General features: G+C 41.2%; 1 protein-coding gene across 1 annotated transcript; it reads right to left on the reverse strand.

The window, feature by feature from the left end:
• Nucleotides 1-3,925: 3,925 nt before the first annotated feature.
• On the reverse strand, nucleotides 3,926-20,742 carry NUP43 (nucleoporin 43). The gene is made up of 8 exons (XM_073671406.1): nucleotides 20,445-20,742; nucleotides 18,729-18,851; nucleotides 17,088-17,165; nucleotides 16,791-16,962; nucleotides 14,136-14,271; nucleotides 5,226-5,377; nucleotides 5,014-5,133; nucleotides 3,926-4,340 (listed from the first exon to the last, which is right to left on the reverse strand). The coding sequence occupies exons 1-8, from the start codon at nucleotides 20,562-20,564 to the stop codon at nucleotides 4,114-4,116; spliced, it is 1,128 nt and encodes a 375-aa protein (XP_073527507.1). The 5' UTR covers nucleotides 20,565-20,742; the 3' UTR covers nucleotides 3,926-4,113.
• Nucleotides 20,743-21,530: the final 788 nt, after the last annotated feature.

The following is a 21,530-nucleotide window of genomic DNA, read 5'->3' on the forward strand; positions in this document are numbered from 1 at the left end:
ATGTCTATGCCCATGCTGCGGATTTTTCCACAGCGTTTATGCTGCGCTCAAAAATCCGCAGATGTAGTCATGCGGATGTCAGGCGGTCCAATGCAAGTCAATGGCGGCGATTACGCTGCGTGTCAGCAAAATTAATGGACACGCAGCGTAATCGCCGCCATTGACTTGCATTGGACCGCGTGACATCCGCATGACTACATCTGTACATGCGGATATCACACGGTTCAATGTGCGGATGGTACCCAGGTCTGGAGAAAAGGAGACTCTCATCCAGACCTGGGTACCATAGAAACTGTAAAAAAAAAAAAAAAAAAAAAAAAAAAAAGATTATACTCGCCTTCCGATGTCCTTCCTGTGTTCTCTCCGCTGCGTCCGGTGTCTTGCAATGCTCGCGCTGTTGTGAAGGACCTGTCACATGACTCAATGATGTCACCGCAGGTCCTTCACACCACCGCGAGCATTGCAAGACACCGGACGCAGCGGAGAGAACACCGGGAGGACATCGGAAGGTAAGTATAAACTTTTTTTTTTTTTTTAATTTTTACCATTCTTATTCTTTTTTTTAACTACTAACTTGGTCACACTACTATAAATACATGCCGGTTGCATGGATTTATATAGTATGAACAAGTTGTCAAGCACTTTTCCAAGTGATGTTAAAATCGCTTGGAAAGTGCTTGATAACCCGCATGCAGAAATGCATGCAAAAATGCATCTACCTGGCGGGAAAAACCGCATGCGTTTTTCCTGCCAGTGAGAAGCGTAAAAAAATATGCAGCATTTCTGCATCGTGGGCACATAGCCTTAGGCCACCAATGCAAGATGTATGTGACCCCATTAAATGTTGTTAGAAAAAAGGGTAATTTCATCAAATTAGGGGAAAAAGATTTTTATGTTTGAAAATATAGTGACTATTCTAAACAAAAAAAAAAATCTGGCTTTAACCCTTATGTGAGTCATAAGTGGTCTCACTGCCTTTGATGCCGGCTCAGAAGCCAAGACTGCATCTTTCCCGGCAGATAATGGCTGATTTAATCAGTCATTTTCTGCCTCTTAGGCATACATGTCAAACTCTGGCCCGCGACACCAGAACCGCCAACCCTATGTGGGGCCCATTACGCGGCCTGGAGGACTCCGTGGGGCCCATTACGCGGCCTGGAGGACTCCGTGGGGCCCATTACGCGGCCTGGAGGACTCCGTGGGGCCCATTATTCTGTATGGAGGACTATGTGTAGCCCATTGTACTGTTTACTGGTTGGCCAGCGACTCTGTCCAAGTTTTTTCATTTTGGCCCTATGGTTCTACTATAATTCTACTAAATTAAAAATTAATTTAAAAAATTCACACATTTGGTATTGATGTGTTCGGGAAAACTCTGATGCATCAAAATATAAAATAAAATTAATACGATCGGTAAACGGGATAACAAGAAAAAAAAAAAAAAACACCATAATTTTGTTTTTTCTGCAGCTGTAACTGGAAAAAAAAAGTAGTAAGAGGCGATCAAAACATCGTATCTACCCCAAAATGATATCAATAAAAACCTGTCTCTGGGCACAAAAAACAAGCCCTTCACATAGCCTTATATCCCAAAAATGTAAACAGTTACTGGCTCTCAGAAAATGGCGACAATCCAAAATTTATTTATTTTTTTTAACAAATTTCGGAATTTATTTTCACCACTTATATAAAACAAAAACAATACATATTTGGTATCTGCATAATCATAGTGAGAATCATATTGCCATTTTTACAGTAAAATGAACGCCATAAATAAAGAAAAAAATTGTGGAACTGCACTTTTTTTTTTTTTCCCATTTTGCCACACTTGGAATTTTTCCCCACTTTCCATTACATCACATGATAAAATGAATGGTGTCATTCAAAAGTACTACTTGTCTGCAAAAAACAAGCCTCCAGACGGCTAAGTCAATGGAAAAAAAAAAAATGATGGCTCTTGGAATAAGGGGAGGAAAAAAAAACGAAACTGCAAAAACGAGAAATCACCCAGTCCTTAAGGGGTTAAGTATGAAGCTCAGCTGTGAACTAGGTTATAAGAGTTCATGAAAAAATACACAATTGCAAATGGAAAAACAGCTGGGAGAAGTTGAATTGGTCAGGCATAGTTTACTTAACACATTTGTAGGCCATTCAGTTGGTCAGGCATTTTACATTTTTTCACATTGGTAGGACATTGAAATTGTAGGGCATTGTTTACTTCAATACATATCACTAATTTAAAGAATCACTCCTCCCATCAAAGTTTTTATCCTCTTAATATATTGCAATCATATTATATACCACTGTGTACTTACCATTGCTCATTTTCCCTTTCTACCCAGTACATTTTTCTCTGCTGTATTTAGAAACAGAAAGTCTCTTTGCCCTGCAGAAATCATTCCCCTCTTCAACTCCTGACCCAGCTGATCCCTCCTTCCCCTGCCAAGGACTTTTGCAGTAACTCATGACTCAAAGGGAAAATAGTCCTCTTGTTTTTAAATAGAGCTTAGAAGGATCCAGCTAGTCGGTTTTTAATCATGTGATAGGCCTAATGGAAAAAGAGGAAAATTAACTGGGTAGAAAGGCAAAATGAGCAATTGTAAGTACACAGTGCTATATAATATGATGATTGCCATATATTAAGAGGATAAAAATATTCATGGGAGGAGTGCTTCTTTTAATTAAACTGTACTAATACTAACCTTCATGCTCAGGTGAGGATACCAAGACATTATGGTTTAAATTTGAGAAAATTACAAAAATAAAATGGGTTTCACATCCTGCTGTACCTGCGTATTTTTTTTCTCACCACAAACGCTGCCTGTGCCTGGTAAACTGTTAAATGCCACTGTGAAGATCTGACAGCGGCATGTGATGTGCACCAGCGCGGGGAAGGGGGTTATGTCATTCAATGTGTCCTTCAGCGTATCCTTGATGTGATCGCAGGGCGCTGATGGGTGGCTATGACAGCCGGGGTTTGCTGAAGATCTCTGTGCTTGTAATGACTGTACTCCTGTGAAAGCCAGCCTATAGCCAGCGTTTATAGGACATTGTGATTTTTGTTATACACAGTACTGCTCATGGACTATGGATTGTTTCAGTGACTTGGAATTGATTTTACTGATTTCTCTTATACAAATTCCAAATGCATATGCTTTCGTGACATCCAACACCACATTACTTCCAGCTGATCCCTCATTTATACAAAAATATTCCATAATTTGGGATGTAGAGGAACCTTTAATAACTTGCAACCAGTAGGGTTGTAAGCACCACAGAATTTTCCCACAGTAGATTCCTTCACTTAGTTGTAACTATCAGCAGAGGCGCATGGTCTGAGATATTTCTGGTTAAGAACTTTATAGATTTGATACAGCCCAAAATATGTTCGTTACCAATGGCCAAATCTATTCGTGAAAGTGAATGATGTGACAAGTAGAAGCAAGAGTATTGTTGTACTCCTAGATGATGAAGACCACAAATGTTGTTTAAGTGATGAATTTACTGTAGAACAGATTCATCTCAGCTAAAAGTCTTGACCCTTAGATCAGGAATAGGACAGACATTTATAGGACATTTCATAACTTTCCCAAATTCTTATGAAAAAATATTCCCCACAAACTGCATTGAACTACTGTACCCAATTTATTATATATTTTAGAAGTTGGAGTCGGTCCATTTTATAGCGACTCCACCAAAATGGACACAGACTCCGACTCCACAGCCCTGGGTGGATAAGTCTCCGACCATGATTACTGGGACTTCTGGGTAATCAGCAACAAAAGAAAGCACCATTTTCAAAACCTCCGAGTGGCATGGGGTTTATATATAGTGACAACTATATGTTAGTGTTATATATTTTAACGGAAAGGAAAATAAAAACTTTGTATGTTTATACTTTGTAGAACATAAATTGCAGAAAAGATGAATGTCAAACATCACTTTTTATTTTTTAAACAAATATATTTGACAGTGGAGTCATTTAATTATTTTTATAGTAAAAAAAAAAACAAAAAAAAAACACTTTAACATTGAGCAAGTGCATCCAGTCTACAGCAACCGAACCTTTATTTTAGTTTCGCTAGTCCCTCGATTGGTTCCGTTCTTTGTTCCTTACGCAAATGGTCGCTTGAGAACGTAGATCGATTCTGCATCAGTACCACAGACAAGATATTCTCCTAAAACATCCAGGCTGTTTACAGATAGAGTCCTGCTGGGTAGGAGGTTGGTAATTTCTAGGTGTCCTTTTGTGGGATCACTATTTAGCCAAGCGGTCATCAATGACTGACTAAAAGACTGCCCCACAGTACTACGGGACAAGTTTACACTTCCTCTTCCTCCTGTGCAATAAAAAGAAACAGTGATCAGATGGGTAACAAGTAGTGATGAGCGAGTATGAGCTTTCGGCGAGCATGCTTGGGTGTTTTCCGAGTATTTTTAGCGTGCTCAGGTGTTATGTTTGAGTCACTCCGTGCGCATGATTTGCGACTGTTTGACAGCTTTAATACATGTGAGGAGTATCTAAGAAACAGGCACTCCTCACATGTATTAAAGCTGTCAAACAGTCGCAAATCATGCACACGGAGTGACTAAAACATAACACCTGAGCACGCTGAAAATACTCGCCAAACACCCGAGCATGCTCGTAAATCTCGAGTAATGAGCATGCTCGCTCATCACTAGTCACAAGTGATCAGTGTGGATCAGGCAGCTGAGACTTCTAGTGATCACTAGAATGAATGGGCTATAGGTGCTGTATTGTGCACCCAGACCTTCAGCTCATCGTCTGTGCTCATGCACAAGAGTAACAACAATATGCTTTCACCTATTCTCAAAACCCGCAGCACAATCATTATAGTAACCGGTGGGGATGTCACACTTTATTCTCCATTGGTATCAATCGAGCAGAATCACAGCTAATGCCAAGTCTTCCATTAGTATTGTTATGTGCTTAGTACTTCTATTCTATTGTTCTAGGAACAACTCCTCAACATTTACCGGATGGATACTCACCTAAAAGAAATGAGGGTCTTTCCAGAACGTCAGCTGATGCATCCCAGTGCCACAAAGACCCATCCTCCGAACACGTGAATAAATGATCAGGTTTTGAAGGATGGAAATGGACCTCCCACACTACAAAAAACACCACAGAAAAGGAACAGAATATTATTTTATTTATACTTTAAGTAGGGCCAGATAAAGCAGATGTGATGGTGACTACTTACTCTCTGCATCATGGGCATTAAGGAGCGATATTGGTGCCCGGCTCTGTCTGACATCCCAGATACAGAGCATGCCATCCTGACCACCTGTAGCTACAACATGCTGCTGACTTGGATGTCTATCTAAGCAGTGTAATGGTGTGCGGTCATTGACTCTAGCAAGGAGATGGAAGAAAATCTTAATGTTTGGTGTAAAGCCAGCATCATCCATAAAAATTATAAAGATTATTAACCATTTTTATTCCTTGGACAGCCCTTTAAACACACTAACTCGTAACAGTCATACAAATCTTAATTTTGCAAACATTTAAAACTTCAGTTGTAAGGTTAATTTGTAGAGGTTAAAGAAGCACTAAATTTTTTTTTAGTTAAACCTTTGTAGATACGCAAGTTGTGAAATAAAGTACTCATCAATCACAGTCTTTCCCGGTTTCCATCACGTTTCTCATTCATGTCACTAAAATTCCGACTCGCTGGATTACTCTGCGCTCCGTGTAAACAGCAAGTCGCTATTGCAACGTAAGCCTATGGAGTCTCGCTCTGACGCACCATAGAACTCCACTGTAAAAGCCAGTCAAGTCGGAATTGCAGTCACATGAATGAGAAGAGGACCAGAGTGGTGCTGGAAAACGGAGAAGGCAGCGATTGGTGAAAATCGTATTGCACTTATATTACACGGCACACATATTTAGACAGGTTTAGGCAAATAAAACATTTCTTGGGAGTACTTCTTTAAGGTCTTGTGCATACTTTGATTAATACATATAACCAGTGTAGATGCCACATAACTAGGAAAAAAAGTTGGATATCAGACTATTTCCTTGGGTTCTATTATTGATTTTATCTTGGTCTGGACATAGACTAATCAAAGCTCTCTGGCAAAATGCACCAATGTCGTATGTCACGGGTGTGTCAGCAGTGACAGACAGTTGCCCTGCAGTTGGTTACAGGAGATCTCTTCATTTGGCATTACAGACACCTTCTTAGAAGTTGTCTCTCTAGGACTCAGCGGCTACCTTCCTCTTGCTAATTAACACCCTGGACTGGGTGTATAAATACCTGCTGTTTGCTAGAGGGAGGTGCTGGCCATACTCACATGACATCTTGTAAAAGCTTGGAGCTAGTACAGTACTTCTTCCTCTCTGGCGCTAAGAGGACGTGTGTTCATCTCTCTGAAGTCGACTAAAGCTAAGCTATCTTCCCTTGTTTGTTCCACCATGTTGTCTTTAATAGCGCTCATACCCTCCCTTCCCCAGCCAGGTCCAAACGCCAAGGAAAGACAGGGCGAGGTTCCTGTGTGGCGATTGGAGCGGAACCAATATAGGTACATTAGAGGAAGACTGTAATATAAGTCAGCCTAGTAGGTCTCCACTACCCGCTTTTTCACCTTCCCTTAGTGTTGCACTTGGTCTTTCCTACAACTTACGTGACAATATATGTGTCCATTTTTATTTTTTTGGGGAGGATGTAAGATTTATTTTGCTTTTCTGTTTTCTTGGAATAATAGAAAAACGTAATAATAATATACAGGAATTAAAAAAAATAAACTAAATATAGCCCAGCCAGGTTATTACCCACCAGATTAAGGCAAAATCCCACAAGTACTTAGGATAAACTAATTTTTTTCTTTACAAATACAAGACTACAGATGTGATGTTATTGCGATGTGACGCACAGATGATCAAGCACCAGCTAGACTAATAAAAAGCAGTGCAGGAGATCCTGGAAGGCAAGAGATTCGCCTCACATCCAGTTGCCATAAACCTAAGTTCTGCGAGCCAATCCACCCAAATCTAGTTTTTGCAAACTGAAGTCCAAAACTGAATCTTTATAAAGGTTGTCCGCTACAACCCCTTCTTAACCCCTTTACAGCCTGGGACGTACTAGTACGCACCAGGCTGTAACCCCCGGTTCAGCGGAGGCTCCGGCGCTGAGCCAGCACTGAACCGGGCACGTCAGCTGATTCTTACAGCTGACATGTGCCCACAACAGCCGCGGGTGGAATCGCGATCCACCAGCGGCCTTAACATGTTAAATGCCGCTGTCAATCTCTGATAGCGGCATTTAACATCGCCAGGCCGGAAGCGCGTCACTTACCCCGCCCATCGGTGACCCTGTCACGTGATTGCGGGTCACCGATGCGTGGGCATGACAACCCTGGGTCTGCAGCAGACTCCAGTGGTTGTCATGTGCTGATCGCTATGAGCGCCACCTAGTGGTCGGCGTTCATAGCACAGGACCATTTCTGCTACATAGAGGTGATCTGCTCATCACCTCTATGTAGCAGAGGCGATCAGACAAGTGCTGCTTCTAGTCTCCTATGGAGACTATAGAAGCAAGCAAAAAGTGAAAAAGAAAAAGGTTTTTAAAAATATATAAAAGTTTAAATCACCCCCCTTTCGCCCAATTCACAAAAAAAAAAAAAAAAAAAAAAAAAAAAAAAAAGCCCCACATACACATATTTGGCATTGCCGCGTTCAGAATCGCCCGATCAATATATAAAAAAATAAAAATTAATCCGATCGGTAAACGGCGCAACGAGAAAAAAATTCTAAACGCCAGAATTACGTTTTTTGGTCGCCGCAACATTTCAATAAAATGCAATAACGTGCGATCAAAACATCGGATCTACCCCAAAATGGTATCAATAAAAACTTCAGCTCGGCACGCAAAAAATAAGCCCTCACCCGGCCCCAGATCCCGAAAAATGGCGCTTTTTTTTTTTTAGAAAACTTTGGATTTTTTTTTCACCACTTAAATAAAAAAATAACCTATACATGTTTGGTGTCTACGAACTCGTAATGACCTGGAGAATAATAATAGTAGGTCAGTTTTAGCATTCAGTGAACGTGGTAAAAAAACAAAAACCATCTGTGGTATTGCACTTTTTTTGCAATTTCACAGCACTTGGATTTTTTTTCCCGTTTTCCCGTACACGATATGGTAAAACCAGTAATGTCGTTCAAAAGTACAACTTGTCCTGCAAAAAATAAGCCCTCACATGGCCATATTGACCAAAAAATAAAAACGCTATGGCTCTGGGAACAAGGGGAGCAAAAACCGAAAATGCAAAAACGGAAAATCCCAGGGTTGCGAAGGGGTTAAACGGAATGTGTCACCAGATTGTTGTTACCCATTTGAGAGCAGAGACCCTAGTTCCAGTCCAGTGATGTGTTACTTGTGGGGCAGCTTGCATCAGTTTTGATCTGCTGTAGATCTCCATTCCTTTGAGCACTGAGCATAGGCAAAAAGCTGCCAATCAGTGGTGTAGGTTGAGTTATAAAAAGCTCATGAATATGGAGGACTACAGTGACGACCAAAAGTTTTGCATTTTGTTTGTTAAAAGTGCGATTACTTCTGTCTGGTTGTTGTGATGCCATTTTACTGGTGATTTTAGTAAACTGGAAGCAAATGGTCGTCAGCTAGAAGGATGAAAATTGTGTTTGACATAGTTTTCAACATTTGTCCAGACAAATGTTTTGCATATTTTGTCATGCGTAGTCAAATTTTGCCTAAATTTTTAGTTTGTGTGTGTTTTTAGGTTAAAACAAAGACAAATCTATCACCAAATGTTAGGAAACTTATTATTCTGAGAGCGAAGTCAGGCAAAAGCCAAAAAGAGGTAGCTATGGAATTTACCTTTTCTCAGAGTCAAGTGTCACATACAGTTGTGCTCAAAAGTTTACATACCCCCGCATGATTTTTCTTTTCTTGGCCTTGTTTCAGAAAATATGAATGTTAACAAAACAACTTTTTCTCCACTCATGGTTATTGGTTGGGTGAAGCCATTTATAGTCAAACTACTGTGTTTTCTTAATGACAACCAAAAACATCCAAATGACCCTGATCAAAAGTTCACAAATCCTGGTGATTTTGGCCTGATAACATGCACAGAATTTGACACAAATGGGTTTGAATTGCTACTAAAGGTAACATCCTCACCTGTGACCTGTTTGCTTGTAATTAGTGTTGTGTGCATAAAAGCTGAGGGAGTTTCTGGGATCCAGACAGACTCTTGCATCTTTCATCCAGCCACTGACGTTTCGGAATTGTGAGTCATGGGGAAAGCAAAATAATTGTCAATGGATCTACTAGGAAAAGGTAGTTGAACTGTATACCACAGGAAAGGGATACAAGAAAATATCCAATGAATTGATCATGCCAGTCAACAACATTCAAACTGTGATTAACAAATGGAAAATCAGGAGCTCTGTAAAAACCAAACCACGGTCAGGTAGACCAACAAAAATTGCGGCCACAACTGCCAGGAAAATTGTTCGGGATGCAAAGAAAAACCCACAAATAACATCAGCTGAAATTCAGGACTCTCTGAAAACTAGGGGTGTGACTGTTTCAAGATGCACAATAAGGAGGCACTTCAAGAAAAATGGGCTGCATGGTCGAGTCGCCAGAAGAAAGTCATTACTGCGAAAATGCCACAAAGTATCTCGCCTACAATACTCCAAACAGCACAGAGACAAGCCTCAAAACTTCTGGAGCAAGGTCATTTGGAGTGATGAGACCAAAATTGAACTTTTTGGCCACAACCATAAACGTTACATTTGGAGAGAGGTCAACAAGGCTTATGATGAAAGGAACACCATTCCTACAGTAAAGCACGGAGGTGGATCGCTGATGTTTTGGGGATGTGTGAACTACAAAGGCACAGGAAACTTGGTAAAAGTTGAAGAAAAGATGAATGCAGCACGTTATCAGCAAATACTGGAGGCAAATTTATATTCATCAGCCCGGAAGCTGCGCATGGGACGTACTTGGACGTTCGAACATGACAACGATCCAAAACACAAGGCCAAGTCGACCTGTCATTGGCTACAGCAGAATAAAGTGAAGGTTCTGGAGTGGCCATCTCAGTCTCCTGACCTCAATGTCATTGAGCCAATCTGGGGAGATCTCAAGCGCAGTTCATGCTAGAAAGCCCAGGAATTTACAGGAACTGGAGGCTTTTTGCCAAGAAGAATGGGCAGCTTTACCATCTGAGAAAATAAAGAACCTCATCCACAACTACCACAAAAGACTTCAAGCTGTAATTGATGTTAGAGGGGGCAATACACGGTATTAAGAACTGGGGTATGTGAACTTTTGATCAGGGTCATTTGGATGTTTTGGGCTGTCATTAAGATTTAAAAAGAGAAAAAACAGTAGTTTGACAATAAATGGCTTCACCCAACCAATAACCATGAGTGGAGGAAAAGTTATTTTTGTTATCATTCATATTCTCTGAAACAAGGCCAAGAAAGGAAAAATTCTGTCAGGGAATGTAAACTTTTGAGCACAACTGTATATTAACCCCTTCGCAACCCTGGGATTTTCAGTTTTTTTGCATTTTCGTTTTTTGCTCCCCTTGTTCCCAGAGCCATAGCGTTTTTATTTTTTGGTCAATATGGCTGTGTGAGGGCTTATTTTTTGCGGGACGAGTTGTACTTTTGAACAACATTACTGGTTTTACCATATAGTGTACGAGAAAACAGGAAAAAAATTCCAAGTGCGGTGAAATTGCAAAAAAAGTGCAATACCACAGATTTTTTAAAATATTTTTTTACCACGTTCAATGAATGCTAAATCTGACCTGTCATTATTATTCTCCAGGTCATTACGAGTTTGTAGACACCAAACATGTATAGGTTCTTTTTTTATTTAAGTGGTGAAATTTTTTTTCCAAAGTTTGCTAAAAAAAAAAAAAAAAAATTAAAAAAATGGCGGCATTTTCCAAGACCCTTAGCTTCTCCATTTTTTGGGATCTGGGGCCGGGTGAGGGCTTATTTTTTGAGCGCCGAGCTGAAGTTTTTATTGATACCATTTTGGGGTAGATCCGATATTTTGATCACCCGTTATTGCAATGTTGCGGCGACCAAAAAATGTAATTCTGGCGTTTAAATTTTTTTTTCTCATTACGCCGTTTACCGATCGGATTATTTTTTTTTTTATATTGATAGATCGGGCGATTCTGAACGTGGCAATACCAAATGTGTGTGTGGTTTTTTTTTAAATTATTTTATTTTGAATGGGGCGAAAGGGGGGGGTGATTTAAACTTTTATATTTTTAAACTTTTTTTCACTTTTTGCTTGCTTCTATAGTCTCTATACGAGACTAGAAGCAGCACTTGTCTGATTGCCTCTGCTACATAGAGGTGATGAGCAGATCACCTCTGTGTAGCAGAAATGCTCCTGTGCTATGAGCGCCGACTGCTAGGTGGCGCTCAGAGATCAGCACATGACAACAACTGGAGTCTGTTGACAGGGTCACTGATGGGCGGGGTAAATGATGCGCTTCCCGCGCGACGATGTTAAATGCCGCTGTCAGAGATTGACAGTGGCATTTAACATGTTAACAGCCGCGGGTGGATCCAGATTCCACCCGTGGCTGTTGCGGGCACATGTCAGCTGTAATAATCAGCTGACATGTGCCCGATTCAGTGTGGGCTTAGCGCCAGAGTCCGCGCTGAACAGGGGGTTACAGCCTGGTGCGTACTAATACGCCACAGGCTGTAAAGGGGTTAAAGAAAAAAAAGGTTATGGAAACCAAGAAGTGGATGACGGCGGAAAACTTCCTCCAGAGTTGATCACATTAAGAAAAAGTCATTGAACGCTTGTGGCTTCACCGCATCCTATACATTGTACTGGTAGAATTTCTCTTGGGGAGACCAGCGTCTCCGCAAGAGAAATTGACATACTGCGGTCTGTAAAGACGCGCCACATATCCGTCTCCACAGGTGATCCGCAGGAGCACGGAGACGCATAGTGGGCATGGGATTTGTACAAATCCCATCCACTATGCTACAACATCTAGCCGCTGCGGATTGCACGCAGAGCAAGTGTGCTGCGTCCAAACCGCAGCGTTTACTGATCGTCTGCACTTACCCTTATAGTGCCTTCAAACAAGAAGAAAATTAGGCATGTATATTTATTGAAAATGTCGGGCTTTAGAGCACATACACAAAGCCAAAGTACCAAGGCAGTTGGATATATTTTCCTATATGTAAATTCAAAAGGTGCTAATTTACATGTGATATGGCCTCAAAATCAAGCTAGAGGTTTAGTAGTATTCCCCACTAAGAACAGTTAGTAGCAGACGATATACTACCAGCAGGGGCGTAGTGGCTCAACAATATTTCAATGTAATGATGCATTTGATTTTGAGGCCATATCGTATGTAAATTAGCACCTTTCAAAAATCTCTGATTTGGACTCATCAGACCACAGTACAGATTTCCACCAATTTAATGTGTAGTCATTGTGTTGCTTGGCCTCAACAAATATTTTCTTGTTTGTGTTCCTCAATAGTGGCTTCTTTGAAGAAATTTGAGCATAAAGGCTGGCTTCTCTCACGCTTATGTATCGACAGATAATTTTGAGAAGTGTCTGCTTCATTTCTTAGGGCTGTCAACTCTGATGAACTTATCCTTTCCAGCAGAGAATGTTATTTGTCTTCCTTTCCTGGGCTGGTCCTCATGAGAGCCAGTTTCATCATAGCAGTTAATGGTTTTCATCACTGTACTTGAGGATACATTCAAATTTCTAGAAATTTTTTGGAAGTGACTGACCTTCATGTCTTACAGTAATGATGAACTGTCGTCTTTCTTTACTCCTCTGAGTGGTTCTTGCCATATTCTGGCTTAGAACAGTTGTGGAATAGACCTCAGCATGATATGGAATGATTTATAAACCACACTTGGATGGCTGCAAACATTTTAACTTTTTTTTATTGTAAGGCTGGTGATTCTACAAATGAACTCTTGATGAGCCGTACCTGTTCACTAGAAGACATTGCAGGTGACTACTTGATGAAGCTGCTTGAGAAGATGCTTAGAGGGTGTAAACAGTCATTAGAATAAAAGTGGGGTACTTTGAGAAATCTAAGATTTAGTAGATATCCTGTTTTTTTTCATGTGTTTCTTTACTCCTTGTTTCCAGTTGTTCCTTCGTGGTTCGGCTGCAAATGCGGTTATAAAGTGTGCACATTTGAATAATGGCTCATTCAGACATTACTTTTTCTCGGATAACACTCGTACCTATGATAGTCTATGGAGCGGTCAACGGTTTGTTTTTTTATTCTGATGGAGCGGTCCGCAAAAAAGCAGAGACTTGTCAGACATTGATCAGCAGGGTGATCAAACTCGTCAATGCAAGTCTATGGGTCCACTGAAAAAAAATAAATAAAAAGGGACAGTACCTATATGCAATCCATGTGCTGTTCATATCTGTTGGATATGAGAAGCTTGAGAAACCTTCATTTTTTTCCCTTCCTTTATCAGAGGAACCAGATGAAACTCTGACCAAACTCTGGTAGTAAAAACTGACATTGATCAAACTGACAATATTCTGATCAAAAGGCACTAGTGATGAGCGAGTATGTTCTGTTAACCCTTTCGCCGAGTATGCTCGGGCGAGCACCAAGTATTTACAGCTGCTCGGTGATCTGGTTGAATCACTCCCGTGTGCATGATTTGCAACCGTTTGACAGCTTTATTACATGGGAGGAATGTCTATTTCTTACACGTTCCTCACATGTAATAAAACTGTCAAACAGTTGCAAATCATGCACATGGGAGGGATTCAGACATATCACCGAGCAGCTATAAATCCTCGGTGCTCGGCCCGAGCATACTCGGACAGAACATACTCGCTCAACACTAAAAGGCACTGATGAAACCCAGACCTTTTTTTGGGGGGATGAGAAGGTGTAAAGGAGCACTAAGAACAAAGAAAACATTTGTATCAACAAGAGTTTACAAACTTTTGTACTAGTGCGGTATTTGAATTAATATGTTTACTGGGGCTTAATTGTATACATTAAATATGTTAAATCCTAGCAATATATCTAGGTCTTACGGTAATATTTCACAATTATACATGGCCCAGACAACCCCTTTATTAGATTAAAATTAAACTTACGTTGAAAATATATGTGTTGGATCATTCCCTTGTTGCCTCAAGTCCCACATTTTCAACTGTCCAATGGAATTAACTGTTAGGATTTCTGTAGTCCGGAGGAAAATTACTGCATGGATGGTACTGCTATCTGCATCGTCTGCAGAAAAAAATAAAAAAGATATAAATGAGATGAAATACTTAGGCTACACACATTAGATAAATCTGTCAGCTAAACGCTTGTTCGGGTGATAACCATAGCTTCTGTCTATACACACACGCGAGGTATGAGTATGTGTTCACAGTTACAAGAGGGAAGTAATAGCCCATGTATACGAGCTGACTGTGGCATTAAACGCTCTGATCGGCTATGTGCAAGCTGATCAGAGGTGGTTTAATGTCCCGTCTAGACAAGCTAGCCCAATTTATATGCGAACAGAATAATCTACAATATGATCATTCCACGTGAATAGAAGATCTTTCTTATAGGCAGCACATGATCTGTTACATTGGAAAATGTGCTGCTGAGAACGATGATTTTATTGATCTGTTTTTGGTATCCAATCACCAAATAAATGAGCATTTTCATTCTTCGTTGGGCGATTGCTAACAGGTTTACACTAGCTGATAATGGTATAAAATATGAAAAATGATTGAAAAAGTCTTGATATGTTTAACTTTTAAAACACTAGGGGGAAGCAGCTGCTTACATTTCTCATAAAAATCCAGTGCAGTGCTAGCCCGCATTTCAGCTGCAGTAAAAGTGTCCAGGACCTGGGGGGGGGGATAAGCAAGGGGTTTGGTAAAAATGACCAGTCATGATGATTCTCCATGTTAGTATGATTATGGTGACACCAAGAAAATAAGATCTTGTACCATTTTCAAAGACCCATTATGTTTTTATTTTTCTGTCTATGCAGATGTGCTGACATTTTTAGGGTACATATGTTTTAATCACTGGCTTACTGCGTTTTTTTGTTGTTTGTTTGTTTTTTTTTTTGTTTTTTTTAAGGTGAGTGAAGCAACCGAAAAAAAAAAACAATTCTTGCATTTTGATTTTATTTCTGTTTATGTCATTTACTGCAAGGGTTATATTTCGATATAGAAATGTAAAAAATAAACATATTTGCTATTTTAATAGGGGCAGAAGGTGGTTGATTTGAATATATATATATTTTACATTTTAGTCTATTAGAGAAATCTTAGCGCATAAATTGGCCAATTCATGTTTACCCAGTAGCCACGGTAAGGCTTTTCTTGTTACCGGGAACCTACCTAATGTTAATCCTCTCTTAGAGACTAACAAATAAAGTAGCACTCTGTAATGTTAAGTATGTGAACATGAAATATTAAATTTGAATTGCAATACAGCTCAAGAAAATTGAAATAACTGAGAAATCTTAGCGCATAAATTGGCCAATTCATGTGTATCCAGTAGCCACGGTAAGGCGTTTCTTGTTAACAGGAACCTATCTAATGTTAACTCCTCTCTAAGAGAGTCTTTAGTCTCCAAGAGAGGATTACAGAGTGTTACTTTATTTGCCAGTTATATATGGAGATGGCTACTCTTAGTAAGCACCTGTACACACCTATTTTATGTTTTGGAAGTGACGGTCAGTTTTTTGATATTAGGTACAAGTTTATGTCTTACCTAATGAAGGGGGTTACCCCCAAAACATTAAGTATGTGTATATTGATTGCGGTGTCATCAATGGATATGAAATAGTCATAATAAAATCTAATTAAGTATCCCCATGTGCCTTTGGTGCGCAGTTCCTTCGTTGTAGCTACTACAGTTTGACAAGATCTCTGAAAATGGCTCTCATCAGGGAACCTGTCACCAGAAAAAAAAAAAAAGCTTTTAACCTGCTGATATGGGGTTAATCTGCAGGTTAATAGCATTATTAACCTGCCAGTTGCCCGCACTTAGCCGAACACTGCGGGGAGAAAATGAACTTAATTCCCCCCAGCAACTTTCCAGTTTCAGTGACAGCGGCGGCACTGGCGGGGGTTCAGTCACCGCTCTGAGAATACAGAGCAACGGAGGTAACCGCACCACCGGCCCTGACTGACACTGGCTGAGCATTTGGGCCGGCTGTCAGTCAGGGCTGGGGGCACTGTTATAGCAGCCGCTCTCTATACTCAAGAGCGATGACTGAACCCGCGCCGCCCCGTGACAAACCAGTACACTGCCGGGGGGAATAAAGTTTGTTTTCTTTCCGCAGTATTCAGCTAAGTGCGAGCACTGGGCAGGTTAATAGTGCTATTAACCTGCAGATTAACAGCGTTTTCTATGTTGACAAGATTCCTTTAAAGAAACAAATACTCTGCACAAGTTTTACCATGACCAAACAGTGTGCCACCTACCCCTTTGATGAAAAGCCGCTGACAGATGTCTGGAAGTGGCTTTCTCATAGAGAACACAAAAGCACTCAGATGAGCGAGCACTCCTATGTATAGGAGAAACAGCAGAGATAGCCGCTGGCTAAACCATCATTTGGCCAACAGCCATCACCTCAGCCACATATACAATGGAAATGCCATGCAACACTGCAGATGTATATGCTCTACCACTGCAGGACCCTGTCAGATTTCCCAATAGAACAGTTGCACATTTTCTCTCAGAAGCTATAATTAGTAGCTGGAGGTTGGATTTACCATTACAATGACTAAACTTACCGATTGTCCTCACTATTTCCTTGCTGTCAGCTCGGAAAAGATTTATGCGGCCATCTTCACCCACAGAGACTATTTCGGGATTGCTGCACACAATACCTGTGCAGGGAGCTCCTATGCCATCAGAACCATCATGGTGATGAGCAAACTCCCATTTCTGCTTTTCTGACAGAGTCTTTGGAAAAATAAAGATGCATGCGCTTTTATAGTATAAACATATAAAACGATAGATCTAATTATGAAAAGTGAATTAGGTCAATGTATTCCAACAGGAGAAATCCCACACTAGAATGACGTTACCTGGTTGCCTTGATGATGACGAAAGATGGTTACTCTTCCTGTTGACGAGGCAGTTACGATTCTTTCTCGATCTAAAAACTGAAACAAATGAACCTTAAAAGTTAGTAATCAATAAAAGATCATTAAATATAGAATCTGAATACAATTTTGTTTTAGTTAAAAAAAAAAACAAAACAAAAAACAAACAAACATTTTTTCCCTTTTTTGACTACCCAATGTTTTAAAACATCAGATCAGTCTAACAGAGAACTCTAAGAGGACATCCTATAACATCCTCGCATTGTTGTCAGCTGCATGAAGATTAAAGAGACGGGTGTCAAAGACAGCTGGACTCCGAATAGAGAAGGCAGACATTGATTAGCATCATCTCTGCCTTCCTCATGAATTAAAAAAAACGAAGACTAGACAGAAATCAAGTGTGGGGCGTTGAGTTAGTTCTGTACTGACAATTTTGATGGCTACAGCCAATCAGCGGAAGCTGACACTTTACAGCATGAGACGAGCGGGGGTACACAGGGCTCAGAATATAGGAGTGGCGCAGGTCTGGGACGTAAGTATACATTATTTTATTCATTTATGCACCACGGTGGAACAGTTAACACAAAATATGAAGTGCTATTACATTTTATGTTTTTTGATGCTGGCTCAGGAGCTGCAAAAGCTTCGAAAAAGAAAAATCGCCATGTCAGGAAGCGGTTGTCCAATATTTGTTTTCCCAATACAAAGTAATGCTACCACCTTTAAAGAGAACCTGTCATCAGGATCATCCATGTTAAATTAAAGATATGGGCAATATGGTGCTGTCATGCTGATTTAATACATACCTTTAGTGTAAAAATCTGCAGCCTGGTTTTCATTATATCATCATGATACATTTTGGTTTCCTCGGGGCGGGACTATGGGTAGGGTCTTCAGCTCAGACACAGCCCCTCTGCTGCCCCTGTTGGACTCATCATCATGCAGTCATTTAAATTTCAGGCTGGCGCCGTCTTAGCTGTGGGCAGCGCTCTCACTGGTTGCAGTCTTCATGAAAATGGCGCTGGCGCATGTGCAAATCGATCTCTGGCGGTCTTCAGGAAAATTGCGATCTCTTTTCGTCATTGAGCTCGGCTCGTGTGCATTCTAGCATGCACACTACAGTACTGTGATCTGACCTTGGCAGGGCACAGAGAAGTGAGCTTGCGCAGGAGAAAGATTGGGGGACACTGTGTGGAGAACATAGGACGCATCATCCACATGAAGTAGGGAAGGAAGACGGCGTCTGATCAAGACCTGAGACACCCATTGGACCAGACCACGCCGTTTGAGTTTAATAAATGTTCTATTTTTGTGCCTTGCAGTGGGGACTGGGGACATACAGCATAATAGAATCCTGTAAAACAGGGCCTAACAGTGGTAGCGTTACTTTATATTGGGAAAAACTGGTGACAGGTGCCCTTAATGTGTAGCATACAGTACATTTACTAGTCTCCTCTCGTACAGGAGCTATGTATTTTAATGAATAAAGGAAAAAAGTATAGCTGAAAGATTCTGAGGATAAAACCAGGGAGGCTCCTTTAACCACAATTTTTATAAGGTGTGTAAGTAATCTAATAAATCTGATTTACTTTTATTCTTAAGGTAATACTTTCAGACACATACCTGCAAGTCCATCACATCCCCTTTATGTCTGATATCACACAACAACTTGGGGTCAGCTAGGTAATCTTCCTCCATGTTGATTGTGCCAAAGTCTACTGTAGACCATAGAGATACTTTGTTTTCCTACAAAATGAACATGGGCAGAGAAAACATTTATCACATTGGTATTATAACTATTAAAAGTTAGGAGATATCCACATATAAGTCTGACAGGTTTTGGTCCAAAGAGGTAGCACCTACAAGATGTATCCTACGGAACAATGTTGTGACAGGACCCCCTGAAAAATTAAAGGGAATCTGTAAGCAGGATTTCACTATGCAAATTATTTATACACTGAAAAGTGATACCTCGGATGGTGTGACCAAAATAGTTCTAATGAATGCAAGAAATTATTATTCACTAGCAAAATGCTGAGAAACAAATGGCAAACATGACTAGTTTTCACATTGTAGAGTCATTCGGATGCCAATGAAGACATGTGGAGAACAAACCTGGTCCGTACAAGTGCATGGGGTTCTCTCTATTGTGTGTGGGATTCTTACAGGCCAGATTTTATTTCCTCCAAATACTGGGTCACATTGGAAATGGTCCAATGTGTTATAAACATTTATGAAATTAATAAAGAATGTAAGTAATCCATTCCTGATTATTACATAATTTTAGGATCCGTCTACCCTTTTCCTTTTATGCTGCATTTCAAGTGGGAATCTGTCAGGTCCCAAATCCATTTGAAAGTAACAATATTTTCTTCCACTAAGGGGCGCTATGTACACAGTTCCTGCTGTACAAGGCTTAGGATAGGTCATCAGTTTCAGATCGGAGGGGTCTGACTCCAGGCAACCCCACTGATCAGCTCCATCCGGATGCAATCTGTAGTCGGACACCACAGCTCCGGCACACTGTTTAGTGGCTCTACAGTAATGCGGGTCAGATCCTATTCAAATGAACAGAAGGATGTGCAGCAGCCACTCAGCCGTGTGACAGAACGGTGGTGATCCACTCCGCAGAGTACATCCAGCCACTGATCAGTGAGGGTGCTGGACCCCCACACATCTGACATTGATAACCTGTCATCAATGTCATGGAAAACATTCTTCATGTTACATATAAAAATGAAGAGGTGGAGCCGTGTGGCGGGGAGCACCTGTCTTCCTGCAGGTTGTCTAGCCCCACTGCACAGATTCATACTAATGAGCTTAGCTGGAGAAATTGTGGGAGGGTGGATGCTCTGAACCCTGCGACCCCACCCCCACTGCTCCAGCCACCTCATTTGCACATTAACATAAAGATGTTGTAGTTTGGAGCCGACAATCCCCCCTCACATCCACAAGAGTCGAGCAGGTGATATCCCATCTATGATACCTGCCGGGATGAGCCAGTGTTTGTCAGGTGTCATCTACCTGTCCTATTCACACAAGGATCCAGGGATGTGACTCCCTGTGGAAGTGATGGGAGCTACGCTAACCCTTTAGAGATATGTCAGATGAGTGCAGCCAAATCCCCGGCTCCTGGTACCCAGCATGTGGCTGGTTATATATTGGTGACGTCACGGCAGCTGCTGTCACTTACAGCATATCATGGGGCTAATGGTGGACTGAGCATTGCAGCTCAGTGGTTTCTCAGGCAGCATGTCTATATGACTGATCTGCTGTGGCTGCAGATCACAACACTGCCGGAAAGCGTGATCGGTTGCCCAGTACCATAGCAGCAGGTACCTCATTATCCCAGGAGCCCGCTGCAAACACATCCGGCTGCTGCAGAGAGGAGGCCGGGAGCGGGCGCCAGCGGGTTCTGCTAATCTTCTGGGACACGTATTTGGCGACCATGTTCTCCATGCTGCTGTCTGCGGCGCTGAGCTGGAGCAAGGAGTGATTGAGGCCGTGTTCCCGCCTGCAGCGCTCGTCCTACCAGGGCGCCGATGAGCCGCCTGTCAGGCAGAGCTGTTCGGGCCAGTGACGAGTTGTAGATTACTTCCTGCCTCCGCCGGTGTCAGTCGGCTGCCGGCTATGAGCGTGACGCCCGTCTGTCTGCACTGGTCTTCGACAAAATGGCGTCCGTGCAAAGGCCTGAGCTTCATGTTTCCAGCTATTTTCTGGTTTATTCAATGTTAAGTTTTGGTCACTGCTTCACTTTTCTACTTGTGACCTGGTCGTATTTTAACCCCTTAAGGACTGCGTTTTTTTTTGTCATTATAGACAGGGGCGGCTCCAGGTTTTTCTGGTCTCTGAGCGAAAGAGTCTCAGTGGGCCCCTTTAACACATATCACGATTCATGATGCACAGATACCGCAGAGAAATATATATATATATATATATATATATATATATATATATATATATATATATATATATATATATATACACTGCTCAAAAAAATAAAGGGAACACTCTAATAACACATCCTAGATCTGAATGAATGAAATATTCTCATTGAATACTTTGTTCTGTACAAAGTTGAATGTGCTGACAACAAAATCACACAAAATCATCAATGGAAATCAAATTTATTAACAAATGGAGGCCTGGATTTGGAGTCACCCCCAAAATTAAAGTTGAAAAACCCACTACAGTCTGATCCAACTTTTATTTAATGTCCAAAAAACAAGTCAAAATGAGGGTCAGTATTGGGTGTGGCCTCCACATGCCTGTATGACCTCCCTACAAGGCCTGGGCATGCTCCTGATGAGGTTGCGGATGGTCTCCTGTGGGATCTTCTCCCAGACCTGGACTAAAGCATCTGCCAACTCCTGGACAGTCTGTGGAGCAATGTGACGTTGGTGGATGGAGCGAGACATGATGTCC

The sequence above is a fragment of the Phyllobates terribilis genome, unplaced genomic scaffold, assembly GCF_046119375.1.
Source record: "Phyllobates terribilis strain yellow unplaced genomic scaffold, ASM4611937v1 Scaffold_3__8_contigs__length_932513732, whole genome shotgun sequence".
Lineage (NCBI taxonomy): Eukaryota > Metazoa > Chordata > Amphibia > Anura > Dendrobatidae > Phyllobates > Phyllobates terribilis.